This window comes from Carassius auratus, chromosome 24 (genome assembly GCF_003368295.1).
Source record: "Carassius auratus strain Wakin chromosome 24, ASM336829v1, whole genome shotgun sequence".
NCBI classification, from domain to species: Eukaryota; Metazoa; Chordata; class Actinopteri; order Cypriniformes; family Cyprinidae; genus Carassius; species Carassius auratus.
The window spans coordinates 23020750-23033997 of record NC_039266.1 but is presented as its reverse complement, the minus strand read 5'-3'; the positions used below and the strand labels follow the sequence as shown (position 1 = coordinate 23033997).

General features: G+C 44.2%; 1 protein-coding gene and 1 pseudogene across 5 annotated transcripts in view; one reads left to right on the top strand and one right to left on the bottom strand.

Moving 5' to 3' along the window:
- Nucleotides 1-13248, bottom strand: part of LOC113042671 (receptor-type tyrosine-protein phosphatase mu-like) — a 673064-nt pseudogene that overhangs the window by 140795 nt on the left and 519021 nt on the right.
- LOC113042663 (band 4.1-like protein 3) overlaps nucleotides 1-13248 on the top strand; it is a 40495-nt gene that overhangs the window by 3724 nt on the left and 23523 nt on the right. For 4 of the 5 annotated variants that reach the window (XM_026201668.1, XM_026201667.1, XM_026201666.1 and 1 more), the window contains exons 1-8: nucleotides 26-79; nucleotides 4891-5030; nucleotides 5162-5308; nucleotides 10506-10610; nucleotides 10685-10727; nucleotides 10816-10891; nucleotides 11168-11386; nucleotides 11483-11570. In XM_026201668.1, coding sequence (XP_026057453.1) covers nucleotides 4902-5030; nucleotides 5162-5308; nucleotides 10506-10610; nucleotides 10685-10727; nucleotides 10816-10891; nucleotides 11168-11386; nucleotides 11483-11570 — 807 coding nt within the window. In that variant the 5' untranslated portion in view covers nucleotides 26-79; nucleotides 4891-4901. Of the gene's footprint in view, nucleotides 1-25; nucleotides 80-4890; nucleotides 5031-5161; nucleotides 5309-10505; nucleotides 10611-10684; nucleotides 10728-10815; nucleotides 10892-11167; nucleotides 11387-11482; nucleotides 11571-13248 lie in introns of those variants that run through there. The other variant, XM_026201664.1, reaches the window with a different exon arrangement.

The window sequence follows — 13248 nt, the reverse complement described above, 5'->3', positions numbered from 1 at the left end:
TGTGCTGCACTGCTCTGATCACAGACACACACACACACACACACACCGACCGGTGCTAGAGACCAGAGCAGAGCACACGGTGAGTTTCTCTCTCTCTCTCTCTCTCTCACACACACACACACACACACACACACACACACCTTATTCAGGCTTTAGTGCATCTGCATATATGTAGTATTTGTGAGTGTGTGTGTGTGTGTGTGTGTGTGTGTGTGTGTGTGTGTGTGTGTGTGTGTGAAGCGCAGTACAGGAGTGTGTGTGCAGTAAGTCTGTCTCCGTGCACCGGGAGCAGCAGCAGCATCAGAGCCGGTAATCAGTTGTTATTCCGCTTCAGTTTGTGTGTTCGGAAGCAATGACAGGAAAGTGTGTGTGTGTGTGTGTGTGTGTGTGTCAGCAACAGCTGCTATGGAAGCAGAACAGTTGTAGTTGCATGTAATTTTATTGACAGTCATCCTGACACACACGGGCGCGCGCAGTGTCGCGTTCACGAACCCATCAGAACTGTCACACTGTCTTTATGGTTGTATGTTTTATTAATGCGGCAGTGTGTGATTCGTGGCGCTTCTGAAGTTCGTCGGTAACGGTGCCGGTTCCGTTTTTGTGCTTCTGCAATGCGGTGGGTGTGGCCTGCGCGTGCACGCGGACTGCCTGCGTGACGTCACCGGCCGTGTTGAGGCGAGAGGAGAAAGAACAGAAATTGTCGATTTTTCTTGAGAATTGGCATGAGAAAGCTGTTCATTCATTTTGTGGTATACTAGATCCACAAGGGAATATTTATTCTTACTGTGATTTCATGTTTAAATACAATTCCCAGTTTTTTTCTTAAAATTGTTAAAGCTAAATGGTCTTGTTCTCTTGTTCTATCGTTTGAAGTCAGTATAAAAAGGGAGAGTTTTCTGGTTGATGGCTGGGTTGGAGGGGTGGGGTTCTTTAAAAGATAAGATTAACTGGAAAGAGCATTGCTCTTACCTTATAAATGTTGTGTCCCCAACAAAGTAGAATAAATACATTTAAAGATTTTGCATAATATATGAGATTACATCCAAATTTGGTAATGCTCATTTGTATTGTGATTTCTTTAATTTCAGGATTGAGTCTATTGATCATCCTTTTTTCAAAAGCACCCTTTTTCAAAATTTGGTCTGATGTGTCAAAATTATTTTCTTCAAAATCCAATGTATACATTGATTTAACTATGTGTTTTTTTCTCTCATTGTCAGCATAACATAGAGTATTTAGGAAATGTATTTCTTTAATTGGGAAAATATTATATTCATAAATGTAAACATTTCCAAAATGACATTATTTTCTTTGTGACTTTAACTACCTCTAAAAAAACATATTTTTTATTTGTCTTCCTAAATTCATTATGTCATCCAGTGTTGTCTTTAATTGTTGAAGTTAATTGTTCATACTTGCAATAAAAAAAGAAATCAATAGAATATATCTTTCTATATATAAACTAGCCTATTTTGGCAAGAGAAGTGCTGATTAATATTCATGTTTGATGTTCATGAATACTTTATTGATATGCAGGGTGTGAAAATGGCATGAAAGCAGCTCCACTGTAAACACAACAGATTACTGCAGTACATTTGACAAGAAACTCATACTACTCTGGTTATTAATAGTGATGCAAGGCAGTGCAGGTCTTGAGGACACTGTATAGTCTCTGTTGTCCAGCTGATATTGTGTTGAAATGCTTCAGGAACATCTCACGTATGCAGAAATGCTGCTTATGGAGCTCTATGAGCACGTGTGTGACGTGATTCCTGACGCTGCAGAAATGAAGGTCATGTGATTAACATTAGCACTCTGAGATGTGCAGTATGACTTTATGAATCTCTTGACCTTTAGCTGTTCTCCTCTCCATAAACATGGAAGCATAAATCTGCTTTGATTTGTTTAGCTGATGATCAGCTGGATGTGGGTCAGAGGTTTGATGTGTTTCAGCACCATGGACAGCAGCAGCTTCACTGTGACTCACTGATCCTGATCCTGATTCTGATTCTGATCCTCATTCTGATTCTGATTCTGATCCTGATCCTGATCCTGATACTGATCCTGATTCTGATTCTGATCCTCATTCTGATTCTGATTCTGATCCTGATTCTGATCCTGATCCTGATTCTGATTCTGATCCTGATCCTGATACTGATCCTGATTCTGATTCTGATCCTGATCCTGATTCTGATCCTCATTCTGATTCTGATTCTGATCCTGATCCTGATCCTGATCCTGATTCTGATTCTGATTCTGATTCTGATCCTGATCCTGATTCTTATCCTGATTCTGATCCTGATTCTGGTTCTGATCCTGATCCTGATCCTGATCCTGATCCTGATCCTGATTCTGATCCTGGTTCTGATTCTGATTCTTATCCTGATTCTGATCCTGATTCTGATTCTGATTCTGATTCTGATCCTGGTTCTGATTCTGATTCTTATCCTGATTCTGATCCTGATCTTGATTCTGATTCTGATCCTGATTCTGATTCTGATTCTGATTCTGATTCTGATTCTGATCCTGATCCTGGTTCTGATCCTGATCCTGATCCTGATCCTGATCTTGATCCTGATCCTGCTTCTGATTCTGATCCTGATCCTGGTTCTGGTTCTGGTTCTGATCCTGATCCTGATCCTGATCCTGATTCTGATCCTGGTCCTGATTCTGATCCTGATCCTGATTCTGATCCTGATCCTGATCCTGATTCTGATCCTGATCCTGATCCTGCTTCTGATCCTGCTTCTGATCCTGATCCTGATCCTGATCTTGATTCTGATCCTGATTCCAATCCTGATTCTGATCCTGATTCGCTCAAACCGTTCATCATCACAGTCATGCACTGACACTGTTCGAGTGTTTATCTGGCCTTTATCAGCATCTCGTGAGATCAGACTGAAGCACCGTTTCTATTTCTGACTTTAATTCGCTCAGGGATTGAAAGCTGGCCTAGATTATATGATTGTTCTTGCTGCGCTCGTTCACTCTGTAATTGTTCATTTCTTAATGCTTTGTACTGAGAAACATCTGTGGGAGCAAAAGGCCATTATATGGTATATTATGGTGAATTATGTCACATACTGCACCTCAAAATAATCAATTACATTTGTCATAAGGAAAATTGATCCTGTTTTCATTACTTTTATTACAACTACATTACTTTGATTGCAAAAAAGGACAAATCTTATACTCATTACTGTAATGCATCTAGACATTTTATGTACTTTAGATTATTACATTGTTATTCTCAGTGATCATTCACATTATTATTATGGAAGTCCATTTCCACCACAGAATAACAAATAAGAAAGGTCATTTTGACTTTTTATTTCACAGTTTTACTTTTTGCAAGATATAAACTCCACAAGAGTCAAAGTTAGTTGCAATTACCTTTTTTCTTTTTTTCATTCCATGACAGAAAAAACAACATTGTGAGAAAGTCAGGTTTGTGAGCTAAATGTTACAACTACCTTTCATTTATTTATGTATTTATTTATTTGTTTATTATTACATGGCAGAAACGATTTCTTGTGTGTGATTGGCTCTTTGTATTCTGCTGCTTTAGCTCTGGATCAGAGAGGAATGAGAGTTCAGTGTGTGTGTGTGTGTGTGTGTGTGTGTGTGTGTGTGTGTGTGTGTGTGTGTGTGTGTGTGATCATAAGTGGATGTTCGTCGCTCTCAGCTGTGTACTGATGTGCAGGAAGCTCTTAATGTCACACGGCTGTATCAGAGCAGCTGATTGGCTGAGAGCCGTCGGCGTGTCCTCTGCAGAGAAACAAAGACACAGAGCTGAACGTCTCAAGGACTCACAGACCAGACCTAAACCAGATCCTCAGACCAGAAACCACACAAAACTACAGTGTTCTGCTACAGTCATCAGGGTGTGTCATATGTACCATGGGTTACTATGTTTTGTAGTAATACTACACAGATATACAACATATTGTGTTTTTAATGCATTTCTGTGCAGGTTTCACTGTGTAATGTTGTAATAGGTTAGGGTGTGTGTGAGTGTGTGTGAGTGTGCGTGTGTGTGAGAGAAGGAGAGAGAGGTTAAGGGGGAAAGCAGGCAGTGTATAAAACCACTATGAGGCAAGGGAGGTAGGACTCAAAATGTTTCTAAACTTTAAAACATGGTTTTTAATTATATTTTTTAAGGGGGGACAGTCCTCAAATGGGGGGGGGGGAGCTGACATGATTTACTTACACAGTCACACACACACACACACACACACACACACACACATACACACTCACACACACTAGAGTCCCTCAGCAGCAGACTCTATATTTGTCCTCCTCTACAGAAATGAAAGAGGCATTCTAATAAAGGACAGGAAACGCAGTGGCTGGCTTCCTGTTAGCTCTGTTTGATGTGATGAAGAGCTTTCATCTTCCTCATCTGATGGGATTCTTTCACTCTCTCTCGTTTGATCTCTCTCTACTCTCTGGATCTGGATCAAGACCCGTTCATATGATGCAGATGTGTTTGTTGAGCAGTTTCTTGTGTATTTTTTAGCAAAGTGACTAGCAATGAAACTAGCCTTCAGGCTAATCTGGGTGCATTTTCATTTATGAATGTTGATTAATGTACACAGTCCCTTTTTGTGAAATAAATAAATGAAAGCTCAACTTCTTCTCCATCTCTCATGTCATCCAAAACATGTCCTGCATCTGATCTGATCAGGATTCTGTTTGTTTTACTCTCACGTTCATATTTACACAAAGTATAGTTCATAGTTTGACCTCAAGGTCAAAGGTCAGCTGGAGAAGGAATGGTTCAGCTGAAGCTGTCGTTTGTTTGTTTGTTGTGATTCTGTCATTCTTTGCCTATAAGCCATTAGTGCTGCAGGTTTTCACGTGTGTTTGTTTCTGCTCTGATCACAGTTTGATTTGAAATGACGACAGAACCAGAGAGCCAATCAGAGCAGCAGGGGGCCAGTGCGGCTCCGCCCCATTCAGCCCCGCCCCTCGATAACCAGCTCCCTCCAGCCGCCGCCCACAGCACACCTGTGAGGAAAGAGCAGGTACAGAGAGAGATTTACAGACAGTTGTATCTCAGTCAAATATTGTCCTCCTAACAAAGAGATTATCAGTGATTGTGTGTGTGTGTGTGTGTGTGTGTGTGTGTGTGTGTGTGTGTGTGTGTGTGTGTCAGGGCGCTGGAGCTGAGGACGACGGCACGTCACACTGGTCCTCCTCCAGTAAACTGACCCGATCTCCAGTCAAGATCAGCCGGAAACCCAGGAACATGCAGGTGAAGGTGGCTCTTCTGGACGGCTCTGACTACACCTGTGTGGTGGAGGTGAGTCTGCTCCATCTTACAGCACCTGCACCAGACACACCTTCTCCTGAACCTGAGCGAGTCTCTCTGATATTGACTCTCTGTTGCATCACATGGAGGGTTGTTCATTTTCTGTCTGAAAAGAAATGCCTTTCTTAATTTCTCTTTAAGGCGAGTCAGTACAGCCAAAACCAGTGTGTTCCCTGTCAAGGGAACTTCGAACTGCGTCCTCTGAAGGGACACTATGGGGAACACCTCGTCGTGACCCGTGTCTGAAGCATACTTTGAAAAACGCCAATGTGTTGGCCGGCGACAGCCTCTGACGTCGCTACCGGCGCGACTATAAATACGCGCCCGTAGGACCCGTCACTTATCTTCTTCGTCTTCATTGACTGTTTTGTTTGAAGCGTGCATCTGAGAAACGACCAGAATGGTAAGAGCGATCTATTATGGTTATCATGGCATCCACTAGCAAGGCGTTTAAACAGTGTGTGCATCCATGTCAGCGTTATTTGACACCTGATGACACACACAGTCTTTGCGTCTCTTGTTTGGGCAAAGAGCACGCGCGCGATGTCCTTGAGGGGGCAATCTGCGCGCACTTCGAGCGTTTTCTGTGGAAAAGCTCCGCTCTCGTTTGTCATCTGGATCTCGCGGCTCAGGACCCGCCGTTGCCGAGGCACGGAGGAGAATGAGCTCGTGGGGATCGCAGGTGGATCTCGCTGAGGAGTTTAGAGAGGGACTTTCCTCTCACACTCTCCGGCGGCAAACGAGAGCGAACTTCGAGAGGAAGATGCGTTGTCATTAACCCTTTCTGACACTGAAGTTAGTGCTCTGCTGGGTTCTAACCAGAAAGAGCAGGAGATATTTGAGAGTGGTGAAGAAGCTGAGGCTGAGCCGCTCATTTCTCCTGCTCTGCGTATGGGGAGCTGTTAGAGGTTATGGATCGCGCCGCGGCCAAAAAAAAAAAAAAAAAATTTTTTTTTTTAAATAAAATAAAAATAAATAAACTTGCCATGGAAGTGTGCCAGAAAGGTAACGTCGCGAGGTAGACTCGATGAGTGTTATTTTTCTGACCATAGCCCGCAGCCCAGGTGAGCCTTCCATTCTTGCCTGACTTACATGCAGAAGTTGAAAAGGAATGGAAGAGGCCGTTTTCTCTTGCATCCATCGGTTTCAGCATACGAGTTATGCTGATATCGATGGCATGCACGAGGACGGCTATGAGAGGATGCCCCCTGTAGAAGAGATGCTGGCTTGCTATCTCTCAGTGGGGGAACATCCTCTCTAAAATCTCCCTCTTTGCCATCTAAGCCCTTCCAGGATACATCCCGCTTAAATGGTAAATCATACGCAGTAGCAGAGCCCGAACAACAAAGGGGTCCTGGCCCATCTCGATCTGAGGATCGAAGACGGGCGCAGAAGGCTAGTGTCGCGGCTCGTGCTCCTCCCCCGCCTGAGGGCAGGGGCAAGAGGAATCGCGGGTCACGAAGAGGTAAGCAGGGTCTGAAGGATGTGATTCAGACGGGGCAGCGTTCTCGTCTGGATCAGAGCGATACCTAGGAGTTTGTCACTTCCTTTTGGATGTTTTTAAATTCTGTTTCATTTCTCCCCTGCCTAATTCCCCTGTAGCCACCAGCGCTCCACCTGATCGTGGTTAGGTGGAAAGTTTCTCACATAACAGTCTCCTATCCTGGATCTGTTATGTTTTTGGTTGGTCCTATTTTCATAGTGACCTCCTTACTGACGGTCCGGACCAAAAGGGGACGCCCCGTAAAGCGGGACTCCAGTACAGGAGGGTGGGTGAGTATGTAACCCTTTCTGCTTATGGGTGTTATGTTGCTGGTGGTTATGTCTTCTAACAGACTCTGTGAGTTTCCTTTTACAGTGCTCAGTTCCAGCCTTGTGCTCTGGCCACGATCACACGCTTTCGGCAGGCGGCCGTGCCGCGTGGGTTCGCCCCCCCCCAGGGCGCAACACCCACCGCGGAGCGAGTTCCACGTGCGGGAAGCAAGCGATCTGCGGTTGCTCGTCCCACACCCCTCCCGAGGAGCCTGGCTGATCGTCAGAACTGGCATAGCACTGCAGGGAATTTCATGGATATCCGGCCAGGTCACCCTGAGGGTCCGCCTGGCCGCTTGGCGCATCCGGGGAGGTGGTAGTTACGGAGTCCTTCTGTATGTACTGCCTCAGGTGATGCTCCCCTCGCTTGAGGGTTGGAGCTCGCCTCTCCCGTGCGATCCAGCGCCTCTGCGATGCTTAGGAACCTTTCTGTACACACGCTAAGCCTGTGTACTGTCTCAAAACCACATGGTGGTCAGTGTGCACGTGAACACTTTGCGCACTGTCTCAAATCCACGTAAGTGGTAAGTGTGCACGCAAGGCTCTGCGCACTTTCTAAAATCCTGTACGGTAAGGGTTACGCGCCCCGCTTCGTTCCCTTTCTTAAGATGATTAGCCCCGAGGTTTCTTGGGCTTCATTCAACCAGTGTGTATTTGTTATACACCCCAAGCATCGCTTCCCTCAACATCAGGGGCTGTGTGGACTCCCGCATATTGTGGTCTTTTCAGATAGTAGGCTTCACCAGGCCTCTCTGATGGTGAGCTCCCACATACTGTGGTTGTCAGGTAGTAGGCCTCACCAGGCCTCCCTGGAGATTTAGCTCCCACATGCTGTGCGTTTCCACTAAAAAAAAAAAAAAAAAAAAACAAGCTCCCACGGTTTGTGGTTGTCAGGTAGTAGGCCTCACCAGGCCTCCCTGGAGTCGAGTTCCATATTAACTTCCACTGAGGTGGTTATCAGGTAACAGGTAGTAGGCCTCTCTAGGCCTCTCTGTAGGTGAACTCCCACATATTGTGGTTATCAGATAGTAGGCTTCACAGGTCTCTCTGAAGGTGAGCTCCCACATACAATGGTTGTCAGGTAACCTTTTTCTGTACACACGCTAAGCCTGTGTACTTTCTCAAAACCACATGGTGGTCAGTGTGCACGTGAACACTTTGCGCACTGTCTCAAATCCACGTAAGTGGTAAGTGTGCACGCAAGGCTCTGCGCACTTTCTAAAATCCTGTACGGTAAGGGTTACGCGCTCCGCTTCGTTCCCTTTCTTAAGATGATTAGCCCTGGGGTTCCTTGGGCTTCATCCAACCAGTGTGTATTTGTAATACACCTCAAGCACCGCCCCTTAACATGGGGGGCTGTGTGGGCAATTCTCGCGGTAGTTTAGCAGCGCTCCCCTTTTCTAAAAGGGTCGCCTATGAGCATGCTGCTCGGAGCTCGGAGTCCTCCTCTCATGGGAGACTGAATTCTCGGTTTTTTCATCAGAGCGCTCCAGTACTACATACTGTTTTGAGACGCACTGTGAGAGCAGACATCCTGCTGAGGCTCGGGGAATGGCGCCTTCGCACCAAGGTGTTGAAGTAGAGTTAGAGAGGTTGGCCAGACCTGGGTGGATCGGTTTTGCGGCTCAAGAGAGCGTCGCACTATCCCCTCTGGCTTCCTCTGACTCATCCAGCTCCATTGGGGCTGGACGCCATGGTACAGGCGTGGCCGAGGCTTCATCTGTATGTTCCGTCCTCCAATTGCTCTGCTCCCGGGCCATTCCATCTACGAGCTGCTCTATCAGAGTGCCACGAGAGCCCCTCCTTTGTGACAGGCAAGACTTGGTAATAAACAGTGCTAAGTTCTTAGCCGTATCCCTTTAAAGGAATCTTTCGTGATTCCAAGCCTTCAGCTCTACCCCGGGCCGAGGCCCTTCAGGTAAGTTGGGTATGTAGCTTAGGCCTTTGGCCATAAGGGATAATGTCATGGACAGCCGTCGAACCGTCCCAGGGGCGACTCCCGGTGAAATGGTAGAGTTGGTACTTAGTGTTTGCCATGATTCTGGCCTGCACTCCCCTCAGCATGGCGGCGTGGGTATACTGTTCCCCATAGTGTCCCTTCAGAGGACGCAGTTCGAAGTTCCCTTGACAGGGAACGTCTCAGGTTACGAATGTAACCATGGTTCCCTGAGAGGGAACGAGACACTGCGTCCTCTAGCTCCCTGCCATGCTTCGGACGCAAGCTTCACGAAGAAGATAAGTGACGGGTCCTACGGGCGCGTATTTATAGTCACGCCGGTAGCGACGTCAGAGGCTGTCGCCGGCCAACACATTGGCGTTTTTCAAAGTATGCTTCAGACACGGGTCACGACGAGGTGTTCCCCATAGTGTCCCTTCAGAGGACGCAGTGTCTCGTTCCCTCTCAGGGAACCATGGTTACATTCGTAACCTGAGACGTTCTCATGCACTGGTCAGGTGTGTTTTTTGTGGACTGGTCAGGTTTTTATCTCACAATTCTGTAATTTTTTTCTTCTAATTGCAAGTTTGTATCGTGCAGTTCTGATTTTATACCTAGAGCTGCAAGTTAAAAAAAAAAAATCTGAACTGTGAATCTTTTTTTGTGTGTGTGTGGTGGAAACATACTTTCATATATTTCAGACTAGTGGAAAGAAAACATCCAAAACACACATTTAAGTGTTTATTTTATTGTTTATCCATTCGCATCTGTAAATTATTATTTTTATTTTATATACAGCAAGCTTTACAGTTTTATTCCTCTCTATATTCTGAATATGTATTCATGTTTTTTCATATTCACACTGATTTATAAACATTTAACTCCTAAAAACATGGTGAAATTGTGTTTTTTTTTTATTGTTTTTTTTTGTCTGTTAACAGTATTTTCCAATTTCTGAGTGATAAAAAGAGAAATCCAGAAAAAATCCCCTCTGGAAAAACCTTCAGCAAAACCAGACCAGATTCTGATCTTGACTTTATCCCATCTTCAGATTTCTGTGCTGGAAATATATGTCCATTAGTGCATATTTAATTAGAGAATCCAGACGACTGACAACAGATTTAGAAACAGAAAAAGGCTGGAGTCTTCATGAAACCCGTCTGTGTTGTGTGTTGATGGGTGTTTATTCTGCAGTCAGAGTGCATCATGGGAATGGTCTCGAGAGCGTCTGTCATTAGAGAGATGAGAGCACACAGATGGAGTTTAATCTTAGCTTCTACCAGAAAACAGCAGCAGCTCCAGTTACACCAGATTTGAAGAGAACAAACGGCTCATCAGTTCTTCCATCTTTAACAGCTTCAGAACAAATAAACCTGAAAGTTCATCTCATCTCAGATTGTGTACAGCTGTTTATGATGTTGAGTTTGTGTCTTTCTGCAGAAGCGTGATAAAGGTCAGGTTCTGTTCGACAAAGTCTGCGAGCATCTCAATCTTCTGGAGAAAGATTACTTTGGTGTCACATTCCGTGATGTGGAGAATCAGAAGGTACAGTTCGGTTCATTTAGATCCAGTGAACACTGATTCAGTGAGTCGTGACTCATCTGAACGCTTCGTTTCAGAACTGGCTGGATCCTGCCAAAGACATGAAGAAGCAGATCAGAGGTGAGACGCTCTGGGAATAAACATCTGTCCGATCCGCGTGTTCTCCGTCCGAGCGACTGACTGTGTTTGGGATTGTTTTGTGTTTCAGGCGTCGCCTGGAATTTCTCCTTCAGCGTGAAGTTTTATCCTCCTGAGCCGGCGCTGCTTTCTGAAGACATCACCAGGTCAGACTCCATCCCTCGCACACAAACATCTCCATCCAGGACACATCTGAATGCTTTTATTAAAAAAAGAAAAATATAAAAAATATATAGCTAATATAAATATATTTGCATTTTGAATATATTTTAGTCTTTTAAAAATCAAATGTGTTTATTTATTTGTATAATTCTTTAAACTATACTTTTAAGTGAGAATAAAAATGTTCTTCTGGTTAATTGAACTGAAGTGTGTGTGTGTGTGTGTGTGTGTGTGTGTGTGTGTGTGTGTGTGTGTGTCAGATATTACCTGTGTTTACAGCTGCGGGATGATATCGTCTCGGGTCGTTTGCCGTGTTCGTTCGCCACACACACGGTTCTGGGATCGTATACGGTTCAGTCGGAGCTGGGCGATTATGACCCGGACGAGTACAGCTCCGACTACGTCAGCGAGTTTCGTTTCGCGCCTCATCAGACCAAAGAGATGGAGGAGAAAATCATGGACCTGCACAAGAACTACAAGTGAAGCTCCTCCTGTGGTTTCACTCTGATTCAGTGGTCAGCTTTAGGAAGTTTCATGTGAATGATTTCCTGATGCGGTGTGTGTTTGTTTCTCAGAGGAATGACGCCGGCTGAAGCTGAAATGCATTTTCTGGAGAATGTGAAGAAACTGTCTATGTATGGAGTCGACCTTCATCATGCAAAGGTACACGTGAAACACACACACACACACACACACACACACACATACATACACACTGCATGAGCGTTTCATTATGTGTCGTAATGGAGCTCAGTTCATGGCATGATGATCATGATTGAGTCTAATCACAGAAACACGTGTGTTCGGACACAGCCGTCTGCACACGGTGAGGCTTAAAGGAACAGTTCACCCACAAATGAACATTTGCTGAAAATGTGTTCACCCTCAGTTCATCTGAGATCAGGATGAGTTTGTGTCTTCATCAGGTTTGTAGAAATATAGCATTGCATCAGTGTCTCATCAATGGATGCTCTGCAGTGAATGGGTGCCGTCAGAATGAGAGTCTGATAAAAACATCCCAATAATCCACAGCACTCCAGTCCATCAGTGAACATCTGGAGAAGACAAAACCTGAAACACATCCAGCATTAAGATGATTTTAACTCAAACACATAGAGTCTATAATCCATAATAACACTCCTCCAGTGAAAAAGTGTTCTGGTCTGAATCAGGAGAGAAATCTGCACAGATCAAGCAGCGTTTAAACAGATCTAAACTAATCTGTGAGAGACAACAGAAGATCCTCTTTTTCACTGGAGGAAGTGTTATTATGATTATAGACTCTATGTGTTTGACTCTCATTCTGACGGCACCCATTCACTGCAGAGCATCCACTGATGAGACACTGATGCAGTGCTGCATTTCTCTAAACCTGATGAAGACACACACTCATGAACTGAGCACATTTTCAGCTGATTTCAATTTTTTGTTGAACTATACCTTTAATATTTCTGATATATAAGTCTTTTCTATTCTTTAAGTGACTGAGTAATAATGTCTTGCATGTAAATGTGTGTCTGTATTCTCACACACACAGACCTGAAGCCTTTCAAACCCTCTCACTGACCAGTGACACATTAATAATCAGTGTTCAGTGTTATTCGTTGTCATTGTTTCTGGTCGATCTGTCAGATGTTCAGCTCACTGTCAGAATGAATCTGATTCTGCTTCGGGCCGGTCGTACTGGGCCTCAATCGAGATCGAGACAAACACACACATGACAGAGCGTTTGGATGGGTTTTTATAGCAAAGATGTGACCAAATAGTCAATATAGTTGGGAAGGAAGTCTAGGAATTCAAGAATCATTTCTGAATATTGGCAGAACGTGTCGCATCAGTCACTCTTTTAAATCTTCAGTAGTTTATAATCAATTTATTTTGGTAACACTTTACAATAAGCTCTTATTAGTTCATGCATTAACTGATATTATCTATCAATGTGCAGTAGATTTGTTACAGTATGTTTGTTTACATTAGCTGATTCATATTAGCCGAGGTTAAGTAAATAATAATATACTTAACTTGAACTAAGATTAATGAATGCTTTAGAAGATTCATCTTAAAGTTGCATCTTATGTTCATCTTATAATATGTCTGTTGTTATACTATTGCTGGTTTAACTGGATTCTGTGAATGTGGCCGCAGTCGTGAAGCTCTTCTGCCAATATTCACACACAGATGATGTTTCATATCATCTATCATCTCATGTAGTGGTTAATCAGAATAACAGCAGACACAGCTGAAGCATGAACGTGTGCGTGACGTTCGGTTAGATCAGCCGCTCTTCTCTTCTTCCCCTCTTACTGATGATCTAGTTGATAGGACGATTCTTTCACTGCTT